Source organism: Lissotriton vulgaris, chromosome 5 (assembly GCF_964263255.1).
Source record: "Lissotriton vulgaris chromosome 5, aLisVul1.2, whole genome shotgun sequence".
NCBI lineage: Eukaryota > Metazoa > Chordata > Amphibia > Caudata > Salamandridae > Lissotriton > Lissotriton vulgaris.
The window spans coordinates 38598276-38616863 of NC_141693.1; the positions used below are offsets into that span (position 1 = coordinate 38598276).

General features: G+C 39.6%; 1 protein-coding gene across 10 annotated transcripts in view; it reads left to right on the forward strand.

Annotated features, from left to right (window-relative positions):
• LOC147710070 (butyrophilin subfamily 3 member A3-like) overlaps positions 1-18588 on the forward strand; it is a 662391-nt gene that overhangs the window by 221493 nt on the left and 422310 nt on the right. For 2 of the 10 annotated variants that reach the window (XM_086920761.1, XM_086920766.1), the window contains one exon: positions 15605-15625. The exons of the other annotated variants lie outside the window; for them this stretch is intronic. In XM_086920761.1, the coding sequence (XP_086776887.1) occupies positions 15605-15625 (21 nt within the window). The remainder of the gene's footprint in view (positions 1-15604; positions 15626-18588) is intronic. 10 annotated transcript variants of the gene reach the window in all.

The window sequence follows — 18588 nt, forward strand, 5'->3', positions numbered from 1 at the left end:
TCCATGATGTTTACATTAAAGAGACCCCACAGAAAGACTCAGTCCATGCACCACTGAGTACCCCTGGGCAAAAGGCCCCAACAACAGCCCAAAAATCGAAAAACACACAAAAATCACCACAATCCAATGCCATCCATGCCCTAAATGATGTTTACATTCAAGAGACCCCACAGAAAGACTAGGCCCATGCACCACTGTGTACCCCTGGGCAAAAGGCCCCAACAACAGCCCAAAAATCGAAAAACACACAAAAATCACCACAATACAATGCCATCCATGATGTTTACATTAAAGAGACCCCACAGGAAGACTCAGTCCATACACCACTGAGTACCCCACAATGCCATCCATGCCCTAATTCATGTTGAAATTCAACAAAACAGTTGTATCATGCACCCATAACTAACCCTGGTCCTACTGGATACTACTGTGGCTACCCACAATATATTTTATTTAATGTTTTGAAAAAGTTCCAAAATTGTAGTTGCAGCAACTGTAATGCCCCAAAGAAACTTACTTGTGAAATTTCTAATCCAAAAGTGATCCAAAGAAAGTCAAAAAGGCCTCAAATCCAAATATCCAGCAGCATCCACAAAAAGTAATCCTTCCAGGTCAAGATCCAAATCAAAGTGACCAGCACATGAAGAAAGCACTGGGAGGAGCCTGCTGGACAGGAACAGGAAGTTAGATACTGTGGGGCACTTCCTTCCACCCCCCCCCCAAAATGGACTCCTTGCAAAAAAAAGTGCAGGCAAATGTCAACCTGAGGAGTTACTCTGATAAAAATCATCATTTTCAGAAGGTTTATGCTGCCTGCTGGTGGATTTCTTGTGCGAAATTGCAAATTCTGCAATTTCGCAATTGCGAGATTGTCGCTACCCGCCGCATCTAAGTGTTCGCAAGTGTTTACTCCCGCGATGCGTGATCACGGACCTTTATGACGTACTCGCGTTGACAAACTCTCGCTGTGCAAGGTGGCAAGCCGCGATGACGTAATCGCGGTCGACAAACTCCCGCGGGATCCCGCAGCAAGATCCAAAATGGCGCAGCACACGCAAACATGGAGAAAAACAACTCTTCAAACGCTGAATGACGGTAAGTGAACGCCGCGCGCCGCAAAATTGTATAATATTGTATTTGTCAAGCGCGACCAAGCAAAAAAATCCGCTTCGTGCGAATTTGCGAAGTTTCGGCAAATTTGCGAGAATTCTCGGATTGCGAATTTGCCGAAAATCCGCAAGGTCCGCGAGCAGAACGGATTTTACGCCCATACTTAGTAAACAAGCTTACCGTGCTGCATGCGCGATTGTTAAAGGTCGCTGGTGGGAAGGTAAATGCAGACCTATTGTCACAAAAACTCAATCACTCGGAGACTGTACAGCTCAGCGAGCTGAACTACAGGCTTTCAAGATGGCGCTTTAAAATACAGATCTCAAATTCCCCACACTCCTAGGGGTACATTCCGATTATCCGGAGCCCTCTCCGTACGAATCGGACCCATCCATAGAGTCGCGTAGTACGATCCGTATTCCGTGAATCCGTCCGAATCATCGCGATCGTACGTATTGCAAGGCTGACACCGTGAACCGTACGACTCGTACACATGCCTTACGACCCGACGAGTACGATCCGGACCGGGGTATGAGGACGCGATTCGTACGGTCCACGTCAGGTAAGGGCGAGTCATACGGAAAAGCACACAAACACATACACACCGTACACCCCATGATCGCATGGGTACGCACCGTGCCCCAGCCATCATGGGGTGTACGAGCCGTACCTCATGTACGATGGGTGTACGAGCCGTACCCCATGTACAATGGGTGTACGAGCCGTACCCCATGTACGATGGGTGTACCCATCTATAACAGCTAGGGTATTAGGTTCGGGTGACGGGTGGGTTAAACATCTAAATAGTGTCCAAAGAAGTCTTAATAATCTGCCAAGAAATTCTTCTGGGGGGAATCACTCCACATGAATTATTATTTAGTACTAGAATGCTTATCCAGGACCTTGATTGTCACACTTCAGTGGTGGGACAGAAACCCTTTGATATCAAAGACCGTTTGGCTGTTTTACAGGACTTAAATGAAACAAGAAGAAGTCTGAGTAACACAACACAAAGCCCAACGACCACTGAAGAAAAACCACCTGTCCCAGCAAGACCTGTCTGGATTCCAAAGATTGGGGATCTAGTCAGGGAAAAGATCGCAGTGAAGAAGGAATTTGGGCCTTCTTATAGAAAAGCAGTACCTGTCTTAGCAATTCTTGGAACAAGATCATTTTACTACCGCCACTTGCTGGTAAAAGGGAGAACAGAACAGTATCAATTGACCTGGTAAAACCACATCATGTGGCCGATAATAAGTAGTAGGCCCAGTGGACTCCCAAGAAGTAGCAGACAACCAAATCTGGCTACTTGGAAAATAACGCAAATGGAAACTGCAGAAAAAATAGGAGAAATTGATTGTATTAATTTAGAGAAAGCACTCTCTGTAGTGGACAATGGGTTAACGACTCTGTCCTCCAGAATTTATTCTTTGGACAGCATTGTATCATCTGCCATTGACATAATAGAACAGGATTTGCTAATGTTACAACATGGCCAGTCTCAATTGCGTTCTATAATGCTACTTAGCTGGACGTTGCAAAATCTCCGTTCAGGCTATGTGCCATGGCGTCTAATCAATACCACGTCATTGTTTACTGTCCTTAACCTTACAGATAAACAAATCTCTTTGGCACAAAGAGGAGCAGACTATACGGTGCTGAGCATTGAAAAACTGGAAAGAGTACCATTGACAGTTTCTGAGAAACCTGTCGTTGAATGGATAATACATGGCACCATCTCAATATCAGTGATGATTTTCCAATTTCAGTATTGTCTACAGCACATACCAGCAGGCCTGTATGAAAGGTTGGGTAAAGGATACATTAAGTCAACCTGGAATTTACCATATACACACAAATGTTGGAGTGGGGGAATGGAGGTATTTCTTAGTACAAAGAACTGTAAAAACTCACTAAGCGGTGCACTTTTATGTGAAGGTATTAATTTACATGGAGCCTGCGAAGGTTCTTTAAATAACCTTTCTTGCCACATGCACTGTACTCCAGCGGCCGTGATAGAAGCAATTTTTAGGCAGCTTTCCAATGGGAGCTACTTTATGCTCAATGATCAAAGCTGTTGTAGCATGTTGCCAGGAGGAGCCCATCTGGTTAGTGTGTCAGCCAGTGTCACTTGTTGTATGCAAGTATTGTATCCAAAGAGTACTACAGACAAGGAGACGGCGTTATGGCCTTTACTGAATATCTCTTCTATACAAATTGATACTTTAAGCAGAATGAAAGCCATTCTTTGACAAAAAACTGTGCCACTGACCTCGTCTAGAGAAACGTATGATCTGCAAGTTGCAAGGACTTCTGCAGTGATACATGCTTTATTATCAACAAACTGCCCAGTACATTTTGCAGAAATGTTAGGTCAAATCTTAAACATGTCTGATACCAGTGGCATCGCACATATATTTAAGACGATCTTTTCGGGACTGTTAACACCATTCGAAGCAGTCCTCAGCATTTTTCCAAATTTTGTGCACTCTGTGTTCGGTGGTCTGCTTCTCATTTTGGGAATCGTAGCAGAAATTCTATTTTTATTTCTCCTGCTCCGGTATGGCAAGTCCAGTCACCAACGAACCCAGACTACCATGGAACAAGCTCTCCTAGCCATGCGGTATCGTGACAGAATTACACAGATTCTTGGCTTGGCTCGTTTAAGAGATCTGAATACCACTTGGTTCCTTTCATTTAGACAAATCTGTTCTACGATGCCTGCTTTGCGGAGAAGAATGCTTGTTTTGACATTTGTCTCACACTTCCGTCAGTTCTGCCAACGGATGTTGACGCCATGCTAGGTCCGGTAACGACTCATGCATCGTGTTGCCCCCAAAGGCTGCCAATACTGATGACAGCATTCATTGAGATCTCACCAGCGAATCCAGCTCTTGGTGAGGTACGTGGAACAACAGGCACACAGGTACATCTACATCGAACATTGCTAATGCGATTGACGCTGACGGCGAAGCTTCACATCTATGCACATTTGATCTACTTGATGAAGTAGTTCCACTTTCACCAACTATGGTAGACGGTTTCTTTGCCAGCATAGATGATTTGATGTTTTCTCCCGACACCGAGAATAACTGTTGAAAGGGTATACACTCAAAATATCGAGTTTTTAATATCGATAACATCGAATAAAAAATATAGAATGGACACAATATCGAATGGACAGAATATAGACTACAAAAATATCGAATAGAATAGCAGTAATATCGAATTCAAAATATAGAATGGTCAAAATATCGAATGGACAGAATATAGACAACAAAAATATCGAATGGACAGAAAATAGACAACAAAGATATAGAATGGACAGAATATAGACAACAAAAATATCGAATTTGAGGTAAGTAAGTTAATATACATTTTTTATTAATATCCAATTTTTTAAAGTGATTTTTTATGTTAGTATATGTGTGAAAAGTGTATATTTATTTTATAATTTATTTTAATTAATTAATGTTATGGTTTTTAATTTTTGCGTAATATAATTCTGTATTAATTAATTAATTGGTGATTCATTTTAATTAATTGATTAATTGATAAATATGTTAATTTTATTAATTTGTTTATTTTCTGTAGCGGGTTGTGGGTTTATAGGGGAATAGGGTGGGAAGAAATGTAATTATAATTAACTAAATATGTTAATTTATTTATTAGTATTTATTTTGAATTAATTGTTAATTAATTGGTAATTAATTAACATATAATTGGTGATTAATTTTAAGTAATTGAATAATGATAATTATGTTAATGTTATTAATTTATTTATTTTCTGTAGTGGGTTGTGAGTTTACAGGGGAATAGGGTGGGAAGTAATTTAATTATAAATAATACAATTTTTTAATTTATTTATTGGTATTTATTTTGAATTAATTGTTATTTAAATGTTTAATTGGTAATTCATTAAAATATAATTGGTAATGAATTTTAATTAATTGATTAATTGATAATGATGTTAATTGTATAAATTAATTTTCGGTTGCGGGTTGTTTGTTTATAGGGAATAGGTTGGGACATAATTTAATTGTAATTAATTAAATATTTTAATTATTTTTTGTAATTTTTAATCATTTTTTAATTGTTAATTAATCATTTGTTAATTGGAAAATAATTTGTATTAATAGGTAATGATTTTTAAGAATTAATTTGTATTTGTATTTTTAATTGATTAATTATTATTTTATATAAAATTGTTAATTACTTTTAATTAATTTGTAATTGGTATTAATATTTAATTGATTTTTATTCATATATGAAGTATTTACTTTCCCTACTGTTGCACTCTCTGGAGTGGGAATAGTAATTTTTACCCCTATGCTATCAAACACTTTCCCTACGGTTGCACTCTCTGGAGTGGAAATAGTAATTTTTACCCCTACGCTATCCAACACTTTCCCTACTGTTGCACTCTCTGGAGTGGGAATAGTAATTTTTACCCCTATGCTATCCAATGCTTTCCCTACTGTTGCACTCTCTGGAGTGGGAATAGTAATTTTTACCTTCCTGCTCTCAAATGCTTTCCCTACTGTTGCACTCTCTGGAGTGGGAATAGTAATTTTTACCTTCCTGCTCTCAAATGCTTTCCCTACTGTTGCACTCTCTGGAGTTGGAATAGTAATTTTTGCCCCTACGCTAGCCAACGCTTTCCCTACTGTTGCACTCTCTGAAGTGGAAATAGTAATTTTTACCTCTACGCTATCCAACGCTTTCCCTACTGTTGCACTCTCTGGAGTGGGAATAGTAATTTTTACCCCTACGCTATCCAACGCTTTCCCTACTGTTGCACTCTCTGGAGTGGGAATAGTAATTTTTACCCTCCCACTATCCAACGCTTTCCCTAGTGTTGCACTTTCTGGAGTTGGAATAGTAATTTTTACCCCTATGCTATCCAACGCTTTCCCTACTGTTGCACTGTCTGGAGTGGGAATAGTAATTTTTACAACTAGGCTGTCCAACGCTTTCCTTACTGTTGCACTCTCTGGAGTGGAATAGTAATGTTTACCCTCCCGCTATCCAACGCTTTCCCTACTGTTGCACTGTCTGGAGTGGTAATAGTAAATTTTACTCTTTCTGCTATCCTACGGTAAAAATATTGTACATTTTTTAATAATATTACATTTATATACATGTGTATTAACAAATCAATTTGTATGTTTTTTTAACTTACATTATTTATTTATTAATTTTAAGGTTATTTAAGTATTTTAAGTGTGTTTAAGTTAATTATATTTATTATTTCATTAATTTGTAATTAATTTAAAGCATTTAAAAAAGTTAGATATTTTGACTAACTATATTTTTTACATCGATATTTTTGATTCGATATTTTTGTACCTACCTGTTTGGAGATAGGAGTTCGATATTTTTGTATTCTATATTTTTACCTCGATATTTTTGTAGTTCTATATTTTTGACATCGATATTGTTTCAGTGATCTTTTTGAAAGTGCAAACAGCGTTCCATGAAATTCGGCCTTCGGTTTTTCAAAGCAAACCCTCTAACTTGGGAACTCTATGTTTCTACAATCTACATTTGAAAACTTTTTTCTCTTCATCCCAGAATAGACCCTTTTTCACTTGGCACAAAGTAATCTGCTTAAAGTAGAACTATTCTTAGAGAACAAGAGATTCATTTGATACTTCCTATAGACAAATATTTGGCATTATCTCATGAAAACTTTAACTGTTTATATATTATGCTATGGAATTGTCTCGAACTTTTTCTTCTGTAAATTTAGAGCCATTTCATTAGTCATTTCATGTTTCATTTAGATAGCATTTTTATTGACAGCCATTGCTTGTAAAATGCGTACAAAACGAATACTCATGTGGGATTATGAACACATGCTTTAGTTATGTTTCTTATGCTTATGGATTTAGTAATATTAGACATAATACGTGGAGTGGGTGTTTTATGGCATCTTAGGACCCTAGTGTAATTTTCCTGATTCATGCCCTTATATAGATATAAAATACCATATCCTTATATAGGCATAGAAATCATAACCATATTAAGACATAGCTCAAGTAGTCCTAATACGGCTTGGCTACTTCCACCAGTTCCGAAAATCTACAACGATATCTTGGAAAAGCCCGCCTTCAGCAGTCAGGGACTTCCCCCTGCATGAATATTAAGTTATCCAAGAAATCATGGAGTTTTCAGAGAATTAAGGGCCAGATGTAGGTAAGTAACATTTACCGAATCTTAATTACCGAAAATTACCGAATTTTACCGATTCGGTAATTAAGATTCGGTAAATGTGAGGGGTTGGTATGTAGGGAATCCAGATGTTCCCTTTTACCGAATCGGTAAAATTCGGTATTTACCGATTCGGTAAATACCGACCGGTAATGCCCCATTCATTCCTATGGGCTTTGAAGCCCATAGGAATGAATGGGGCATTACCGGTCGGTATTTACCGAATCGGTAAATACCGATTTTGACAAGGGTGCAGGGGGTGTCACTTTGACACCCTCTAGCACCCCCAAAAAAGGTTCGGGTGCCATGTGGCAGGCATACCTGCCCTAAGGGCAGGTCTGCCTGTCATATGGCACAGGTGTGCATGCACACATGTGCATGCACACCGGAATCGGTATTTTACCATCAAATAGAATTTGATGGTAAAATACCGATTCTGTAATGCTTGTGGGACTCAGAAGAGTCCCACCTACATATCAATTTTACCGAATCTGATAAAATACCGATTCGGTATTTTACAGAATCGGTAAATTTACCGATCGGTAAATTTACCGATTCTGTAAAATACAGGGCCCTACATCTCAATTTGCATTTACCGGTCGGTAACGGCCGAAATCGGCCGTTACCGGCCGGTAAATGGCCACCTACATCTGGCCCCAAGTCTCTGATGACGTTATTATGTCCAATCTTTTGTCAAACTCGGCACCTTCAAGGTATAAATATGCCCACACTTGTCCAAACAAACACACGGTGGTTTGGAGCAGTTCGACTATCTACTTGCCCGACGCGCCCTGCTGCAGCAAGTGCCGAAGGAAGCCGACCCTCCAGCTAACGCACTGAGAGACGCTGTACTTTCTCCTGCCGAGAAAATCCAGCTCCAGTGTTTCCAGGCTACCCTTGCGGGTTGCTGGGAAATCGAGTCCTGAGAGAGAGATACAAGACCTCCTACATCTAAAACCAAGGTACGGAGCTGATTAGACCCTAAGAGAATTCTTGGAATAGATTCTTGGCAAATAATACTGAAACTAAGCTACACCTCACTAAGCATGGGCGAATTTTGCGAATCTCGCGTTCGCGAATTTTGCGGATTTGCGAACTCGCAATCCGCAAAATCCGCGAATTCCCGCGAATTTGCGGATTTTTTTTTTTGTGTTCGCCCGTGTTTCTGCCAGTTCGCGAGGGTTTTTACAATTTCGCAATTTGCGAACTTACCTGTCGGGTCGCAAGTTTTGCGAACTTGTTGTTTCTACGTGTCCAGCCTGTTTGGGACACTCTTCTTCATCACTGCCACTCTCTGTCACCACTGCCACTCTCTGACTACTCATGCCACCCTCTGGCCCACCCATGCCACCCTCTGTTTCATCACCACACCCTCTGGTTGTCCAGTGTACATTATTTTCGGCAAAGCAAAGCACACCTTCCCTGCCTCAAATGACCTGAATTAATTTGGGGCTGATTAATGTGTCACAGAATATTTTTTTAGCTGTCACCTGCTTCCTTAGTGCGCCCTGATTAGTGATCTTTTGCACTTGCTAAGTGCTTTCATTGTTGCAAAATTAGTTACAACACCTGCCCTGCCCCAACTGACAATAATGAATTAGGGGCTGATTAATGGATTTTAACTTCCAGCCTGGCTCCTGCTTGTCTCCCTTAGCTGTAATTCAGGACCTTTGTGGCATATGTGTAACTATTCTGAGGTTCAGAGCAGGGTCACATAATAGTTGCAACTGGCAACTGAACTCTGGAGGGGCCCCTCAGGAAGCACTACAGGAAATGGCTACTAATGATGAGCCTGAACTTTTGAACCTGGTAAGTAGTTTCAGTTTTGCTAAGATCGTATTTCTGCAATTTAGCACTTATTCGCGGGGCGCGAAGTTGTACTGGGAAGCCGCGAACTCACGCGAACAGTGCGAGCAGTGCGAGCAAAATCCGCTGCTCGCGGATTTGCGGATTTTGCGGGAGATTCGCGAATCTCGCGGATTGCGAATTTCCCGAAAATCCGCAAAATCCGCGAGCGAAACGGATTTTCCGCCCATGCTTACACCTCACTTACTTCTTCCCTTGTACTAGACCTAGGTTAGGTACACCGGGGTAGGCAAATTTTAGATGCACCAGTAGAGTACTTTTAATCATTATTCATCACTGTATGTATTTTATGGATTTTGGGTATCTTATGGCTTAGAAACTATATCATGCTTTTACAGTACTATTTTATAATACTCTTTGTATTATATGCTCTGTACTTTACAGCAAGTATTACGATTGCAGCAGTTCATTTCTTATGCTTGAGAAAGAAGACTGTTCAATAAATACACTTTTATTGAAAACGCCTGTCTCTCTATTTCTCTGCATCTCTGGTGAAACGAAGCATGCACGATTGACTGAGTGAAATAACTATCTATTGTTTCCGCGACTCTAGAGATATATTTCTTATTCTTGGGGAACAAAGTTGTCATGTTTTAAGCGGTTGTCAGAAACTAAACCCTTCTTGTTTATTCGAGAAAGTTTCTAGTGACCTCTGAGCTAGCTGGCACACACACAATTAAGTTTAGTATAGTCGTTAGACACCTAGTTGACTTCAGTCCTACGTCTAAACTACAGGATACTCTATTCCAATGCGCAGAGCCTATTGGGAATATAGGAACTACACTACATCACATTTGAGATAGTTTGAGCTATTGGCTTTGTAAAAGACTATGCCTTTAATTCATGTGTTTTGAAAACCTGCAAACTGCACCTCTTTTACTGTCAGCCTTGCTTCTCGTAAGCAACAATTATAAATACAAAGTGCGTGTTTATGCACCGCTCTCTGGTTTTCAAAACACATAAATAAAAGACAGTCATTTACCAAGCTGATAGCTCAAACTCTTGCAAATGCGATACCTATTGCATTGGAAATGCTTGTTTTCTTTGTAGCAGAGGATCTCCCCAGTCTAGTCGGTGAACAAAAGAAGAAAGGGTGTAGCTGACAAGATAATGTAAGAAATATATTGTGAACTTTTAAACAAAGAACTTTGATTTTCTCAGAGGCTATTGCAGCTGTTTCTACTTTGTTCAGTTCATGAACTTTAAGAACTGGGCTGGCAACGGTTTAATTTAGCACAAAGGAAAGGAAAAAAACTTGTTTAGTAGTAATTGCTGCCGCACAACATTAAATTCTAGCTGAAATTGTAATAGACTTGTGCAATCTGAATAAGAGGAAGTGTGATGAAAACAGTTGCCTTTCCTAGCTAGTAGTCAAATCTATTTTTTTAATGCGATGTCCGTGAAAGTCAATGATGGCATCAAGTCATAATCTACTACTATTGTCAGAGTAGTTATGTTTGGAAAGTTCAGAATCTGTAATGAACTTTGAAAAGCAAATTGGGCAGTGCTCTTTTGACCTTTCACATGAGCTGTGGATTGACCTCTTTCATCCACCCAAACCCCTAGATTTCCAAGATATCCTAGAATCCTTACAGAGATTCTTTGTTTAAAAACCAAGAGCTATCTTTAGGTCAAACCTAAGTCAGCACTTGCACTGTCTGCAAGACCTGTTGTAATCTCTTCTGTAGGTTTTGGCACACCCAGTATTGCAATTTGTTCAGCTCAGAAGATGTCTTTGTGGTTGTCCCTTTCCACCTCTAGGAGTCTTCACCGGCATTTAGATAGGCCTGCACACACATTTTACTGCAAGCGCTTTTGAAAGGCAAACACGACGATAAACGTCGCGCTGTTACTGATCTCTTAATGAGACATGAGAAATATCTGCTCTCATCCCAGTGTGTCCATTCTAGTTTTCTGTAAATGTATTTGTTTTATTTATTTATTCCCATGTTCTGCCGACTACATGTCGTGGGTTGCGTGTCAGTCAGCTCTCTCTTAGTTTCCCACACACTTACTGTATTCCCCATTTGCATAAAAAAACTCAGAAAAGCAGATTTGTAAACATAAGGCAACAGAAAGAAAAACATCCCCTCACTCAATTTCCTGCAGTGACGAGATACATTTTACATTCTCGACAGAGGTGTTTTGCAGCTAAATCGCAGAATTTAAGCTTCTTTTCAGTACATAATGGATTCCCCTTAAAACGACATCATTAAAAAATGCCATTTCTGCTGCTCGATGCCAGTCGGGCATTTTGTGGCTGCCCGAGAGGCGGTTCCCATGGCCCCAGCAGAGCACAAGAAAACACAGCTCAACCTTATTCAAGAAGACCATGTAAGGTCACGTTTACAAAAGGAACTGCTCCTCAGGGGAAGCAGAGAACTTTGCCTTTTCTTCAGGTTCAGAGAAGCTTTGCTGATTTTTTAGTGAATGAGAAAGCTTTGTTTGAAGCATCTAGGGAACATCAGTGCAGAAAGCTGCCGTGGAGGGGTATGTTAGACACCCCCTTTCCACCAAGCCCTGGGACTGGGAGCCTGAAAGGAGCTCAGATGCTGCCAGAGCTTTGCCAATGGGAGGGAAGGCAACTCAACATGACCTGCATCCTTCAGAAGACAACACTAGACAGCCTCTACAAACAGAATAGGATATCCTTCAAAGGCAGAAAGAACTGGCCAAAACAGCAATCTGACACATTTTACAGTGTTTAGCAGAGGGATAATATTCAATATATCGCTTATGTAGTTTCATAATCAAAACACTGACATGATTAGGGTAACAATGCGTAGCATATGCAAACTTGAAAAATATAATCTAGGGCTTATGGGTGTCTCTCACTTTAGGTGCAGAACATTCTATGGGTGAATTTACACCTGTGTAGAGCAAGGCCAATTTATACCGCTTACAGATGAACTATTTGTAAAAAAGAACGCTTTATCATTAAGAAAGGGTAAGTCACTCTGAATGCTGAATTTCATTCAAAGAAAAGAGTGTTATCTAATCATGTTTTTCTCTTACTCAAATTGCATGAAGCCGGCCCTATCAGAGCTGCAACCTTTTAGCTCTCATACTATATACATTTTTAGGTCAATGCTCAACAGCGCTTGTGCTTTCTGTAAGACCTGTTGTAATCTCTTCTGTAGGCTTTTGCCACACACATCATTACCATTCGTTCGTTGATGGGCTATTCAGATGCACTGTGATGTCTGTCTGAAAGATGGCCTACTGGCAAATACTCCCTTTCTTGTTGTAGCACTTATGTGGAGCACAGCCACACTCAGGGTGTCAGTGCATTTATTTAGAGATTCTTTTTCGGGGTAGGGCCCCAGAGCTCAGTATATAATACTTACAGACTGACTTTTTCCCCTTGCCACAGCTTCATTGCCTGCAGGCTAACAATATTCTTTCCAACACAAGATCAAATAATCAGGTCCACTGTCATTACTCATGTGGGTTTACCTAATCTCTTGTGCACAACACACCTGTGCACACCAGCAGCACTGCACAGCCTGCAGTTAGTGTCTGCCTTGAGAGGCTTTGCAGTAGTTACTATGCTGAGATTGGGGCCACAACCTCCCACAGTGCCCCTCTGCACCAGTATGCCAGGACTGGAGTCACTAACCACGCCTGTCAATGGAAGATGCCAGGTTTTGAGCCACAGTTGGGCACATACCATGCTCTCCCCACCTTTGGCATATAAAAAGCAGTGTTTCAGAGTAGAACAATCAATTTTGTTAGCATTATTGCACAATCAATCATCAACAGAGTAAATCATTAAAGATAAAAACAACTGGACCCATTCATAAGTTTTAAAGTATTTAGTTTATATTAACAGCGTCAAAGGAATATTCAAACAAGTTCTTTGTGTGCATATAGTAAACGAAAATTCAATTTTCAATGCCTATAGCTCCAAATCTAACAAATGTGAGACCTACTGCATTTTGAATGCTTGTTGTTTAATGTTAAAGCAAAACGAGCAAGAATCTTAGGTAGCGTGGCCTATCTTGCTGTTACATTACTCATTAATCAGGTGTCTGAGTATATGTTTATTACAATGTTTAGTAGGGGCGGTGGAATTTCCTACTTGGCCAATATGGCCCACAGATGGCCTCTGACATTAAGAAATATTAGAACATTGGAATGTTGGGAGCTCCATTGCAGACAATGGAGTGCTCCCTGCTTCTACGGGCCGGTAAAGGCCCGCAGAGCAACATTCCAATGTTCTACAAAGGCTTCTCGAAGCTCGAGGGTATTTATATTCCCTCGAGCTTCGAGAACCCTTTGTTTAATTTGTTAGAACATTCTGCCCTCTAGTGGCAGAATGTTCTAATAGCCTTATAGCCCTTCGTTGCAGGGCTATACCGGCAATTAAAGTCCCGCTGTCTCGTTAAAGTCCCTTGCCTTCGGCTCGGGCCTTTAACAATTCAGCGGGCCTTTAATAGCCAGTATAGCCCGCTACGGCTGGCTATAAGGCTATAGTGTAAAACCAATGAATGGGGCGAATTAACCTGAATAATGGTGATATAAAATTAAAAGGTAATGTGTATGTGGAGTTACAAGTAAAAGGCCTGTTTTACATTACTGTGGAGCTGTTGTTGATAGCTGACCTTACTCCATGTTTAAGAGGGATGCAATGTTACATTTGAAATTATGTGGCACCGCTGTGTCAGGCAAAACTAAGTTAAGATATGCTGTTTTGATGTTTAATTATGTAATTAAAGGTGATCCTTTCGAGTTAGAAAGTATGGCGTGTCACGCTCATGTATGACATGGTCTTTGTCTTACACTGAAGCAAATATTTACTCTCCAAACTTGATGAATAATAGCATTTTGCACTAACCTGAAATGTATTCTCCCAAAACTCAGATCATGACACTTAGAAACTAGGAGAGACTCACTATTTAATGCTCCAGCAAATTAAGCATATCACCTCAAAAAAGCAAGAGGGAGTTAGTTAGTACGATAAGGACTCAACATCGATGTTAGAATTTTTCTTGCTGTTTTCTCTCATCATGAAAATATTTCCTACATTTATTTTTATAGTCTGTGTTGTTAACATTCAGATTTTATGTACTGAGTTACAAGTTTAAAATAAATATTTTTAAATAAATGTTGCTTAGTGGTGTTGAGTGTGATATTCATCATTGAAGAGGAGGGGTTGGAGTACACTGTGCCCCTGAACAATCAGATATGTTAATGATTTTGCATTCCCCCATCTCGAGGATGGCATAATCAGAAACCCCAATTGGATTTCTTCCATTTAGTATTGGATAATGTTGCTGTGTTTATTAGCTAGCCTGATACCTAGCAGCTGAGGATTTATATTTTTATCGTGACTTTAATTTTAACATTTCTGTTCAGTTCATGTTAGATGGATAACATCTTAGGGGCCGTCAGTAAAGGCTCTGACCGTCGCGGACCTACCGGACGTTCGGATTACAATCCACAGTTCAGTTTCCGGCATGGTTACAATGCGGGCCTGTCCTACATGCAAACCATGTCAGAAAGCGTATTTGGAGGCCCCCAGCAGGGCCCTCTTGTACGTGCTGCCTTATACGTGCTGCACAAATGTTGCCCCCTATTATGACCTGCACCTTGTGGTAGGCACCTTGAGGTGCCTGTCACAGGGTGCAGGGATGAACAACACCTCACTTTGCTCAATGGGACCTTGTGTTACAGATGGTTTACACCATTGAGAGAAGGGAGTATGTGACCGAACAGTGTTTGGTCGCATTGTAAGTAGCCGAGCGGGACTGCCAACCGGAAGTCGGTCGCTCCCAGGAGTGATCTGGTGTAGGCCCAACATCATAATGGTCCATTAGTGTAGGATTTGTACAAAGGTAGGTGGCTGAACACTATCCATTTATTTTTCTTCATTGAGAAGGATCTGAAATATTAGCCACAAGTTATACCTTATTGCTGCTGATGTGAGTGGACATAAGCATTATCTAAGGTTACAGCATATATAAGAAATAAATAGAAGAATGAGGCCGAGACAGATACATGATGAAGGGATGGTCTCGTGGTTATGATTTCAAGTAGTAATACAGGACTTTATTTAAAAATATCTTATATGCATCACATTATGAAGGCATCATGTAAGCTGAATGTGCGCACAGGTGCGAACTTTTTACACAGCCGCTAAGATGGTGCACATGGTTGTAGGTCTTGTAATGTTCCAAATGCAGATTCATTTGTTCTGTTCAATCCTGACTGTCGAATGCTCATTGTGGTGGGACATTTTCAATCTTATAATTTTTAACATCATACCAATAATTTTTGTGAACTGCTTGAATTTAGAGAATTTCACCCGACCACAGTTGCTGTATTATTGAACAACTCTTGAAAGTTTGCTTGTAATTTTTAGTAATGGAGTATTAAATCTGCGCAAGTAACACATTTGTTTTCCCCATTTCAGACACACTCCAGAAGGAAAAAGGTATGTGAAATTACATTGAAACAAAGGTGACGGCAAGGACAAATCTAGTTAAGATAGAGTACATCTGTTTGACAACTTGTCTGTAGATCGTTACGGTCTGTCTTGCATCATTTGCTTTCAATGAAGTTAAGAATTATATGTTGCTTCACACGGACTATTAGCTGAACTGTGTTTCCTTTATACAAAACCATAAGTCCCCTACCCAGTGAGCAATTCAAGTCCCACTCTGCACCACAACACTAAACACAAAGAAACACACACATGGATTTTACTCAATTTAGACTCTTCAACTCCATCTTGAAAAAATTCATAAATGACCATTTTCAAATTCATAAATCATTCATTCGTTATTTAAGCAGACATATCTAAAGAAATAATTTCCAAATGATAGTATATCTAAAGAAAGAATTTCCAAATTATAGCAGTTTTTTTACAACGTTTTGAGGTTTAACGTATCTGAACATTTTGTTTGTTACATATCTTTGAAACCTTTTTTATAAACTACATTGAATTTATTACTAAACTAGACCCCCTAACTATTATAGTGCAAGGCAGCTTAATGTCATATACATCAAAAAACCATGCCAATAATTGAAGGGCTCTAGAAAAGTATATTAATTGTAAATGAGTTAGGTAACTTTGAAATACATAAACTATATATGCCTATCTGAACAGAAATATCCTATGTATATCACATCTTCAGAAATTTTGCAAAAAGTAATAGGAATATTTAGAAAATCATCCCCGATATATTATACTACCCTTTCTGAGTTTTCTTTCTCTGTCTAGTTTCCCTAGTAGGCAATGTAAAATAAATTGCACATCCTCAAAGCAAGATTAAGTTAGTCTTCTCTATAGATTCTCTGATAGGTTATTTAATTAAAGCAAGAGGTACGTTTATAAATTGAGCAATAATAGATGTATCTTCTGGAAAAGCGAATTTAATGATGCACCTCACCTTGGTGACCGCAAATACCCTCTCCTATTATTTGCAGACAACACCGTTCTGATCTCAAAAACCGCTAGTGGACTACAATGTTTGGTGAATACATTTGAAGACTTTTGCAATGAACTGGGGCTTGTAATAAACCATTTTATGATGAAGTTTATGGCCATTAGCCCTCACAAAACATTTAGGTGTTCGATAAAGCTGGAGAGGTTGACCTCTGGATAGGGTATGTGAGTTTGACTCTTTGGGGGTTAGGTTAATCCGATCTATGTTATTGCACCACAGGTTGAGAAAAGCAGCCTAAATTTAACTCAGTTCTCTGCTGCAATTGTAAGACATCATAGGATATCCTGTTACATGTAAATTTCTCCTGCACTTAAGTTGTACAGAGCTAAAGCAGAGGGCAGTGCCCTGTGTGGGGCCGAAGTATGGGCTGCTTCTAATCTGACTAAACGTGCAGTAGCAGAGAATACATTCTTGTGAGCACTGCCTCACCTCCCAAATAATACTCCGCTAATGCCACTAAGACAAGATATTGGTCTCAATTCAATGACACATGAGGGCCAATTGAGGCTGTTACTTTATTAGAGAAGGTTGAAACACTCTGCAGACCTGTACGACCATCGTGGAGTCTTTTTACAGAGATTTATATAGCACAAACTTGACCGAAATCGGGTATCAGAGCGATTTACATAGCACCAGTTGCATTACATGAAGACGGATTCATTTTTGTTAGGCACAGGGAGATTAGGTGATTTGCCCAGAATCACAGGATGTTCAGCGTCATTACCAAGCCTCAAACCCGGTTCCCCAGATTCGAGGTCGACTGCCCTAACCGTTAGGCCAACTCCTCTCCCCGAGTCTTGGAGGACGTAGTATCACTGGACAGTTGGGGTAAGATTAAGTGGATATCTTACATCCAAAACCTGATCGTGTAGTAACTTAGTCCACGCTGGTAGTGGTATTTCAAGAGGATTTATTCAGATAAGTTACAGCATTGAAGTATAGATGTAATCAGCCCCACCAGGAGCAGCCAGCAAGGCTGTCAGCCCTTCTCCAACTGTCTGCTCCATGCACCAACATTCTAAATGACATCAACATTATAGTGTTCTACAGATGGAGAAGTGTAAAGCATGTAAAACATTTAACTAAGATATTACATATCCTCTTCTCTTCCAAATGAAAACAAAAGAGATGACAAAATGCATTCAGGTGTATTAGCAAGAAGGGAGAAGAGTGCAAGAAAGAAACAATAAGAGAAACATATCCTCTTTTCTGATAAGTATGAGAAAGAAACAAAGCGAAGAAAAAGAAATAAGAAAGAAACCATCAATGATTACTCTCTGCACACCAACTGGCCAGGAAAGCATGCGAGTGAGCAATCCACATCAGGAGAAACGAAGGTGACAGAGAAAGAGAAACACAATGTAAAACTCCTTCTCCGTACATTTCTAAACATTTGAGTAATAAATAAAGATAAAAAGTACTGGGCTACAGTGTGCTGAAAGTTAAAGAAATAGAGAAACGCCCAGTCTTAAATGGACCACTGCAAAAAAACAACTCACAATATGATTGTGCAGAGGTATTAACAAGAGGGAAAAAACTATTGAGCGCAGTCAAAATAAAACAAACAACCCAACTAGACACCTTAAGTAGGGTTACAACGTGCACTGTAGTGAAGGAAAAGTCATGTTCGTGTGAGGAAGGGATGATGGGCCTTAAAACCCTCCCCCAACACTAGGAAAAAATAAATGATGTTTACTAATAGGAAATAGGACTAATATAACCCATTCCCAAAGCCCAGAAAAACAACTAGTGAACACCAATAATTAAGTAGGCATGTAGACAAACCAGATAAAAAAAACTGTAGAGTATACTTTTACATAAGAAAGCATTTCATGAATAACAGTAAAATGAAGCGTAAATACCATTTAAAGACATATGATGGCAGTGTAACATAGGTATTAGCATTAGTGCAGAAAAATGTGTAGATGAAAGCACTCTAAAACGAACT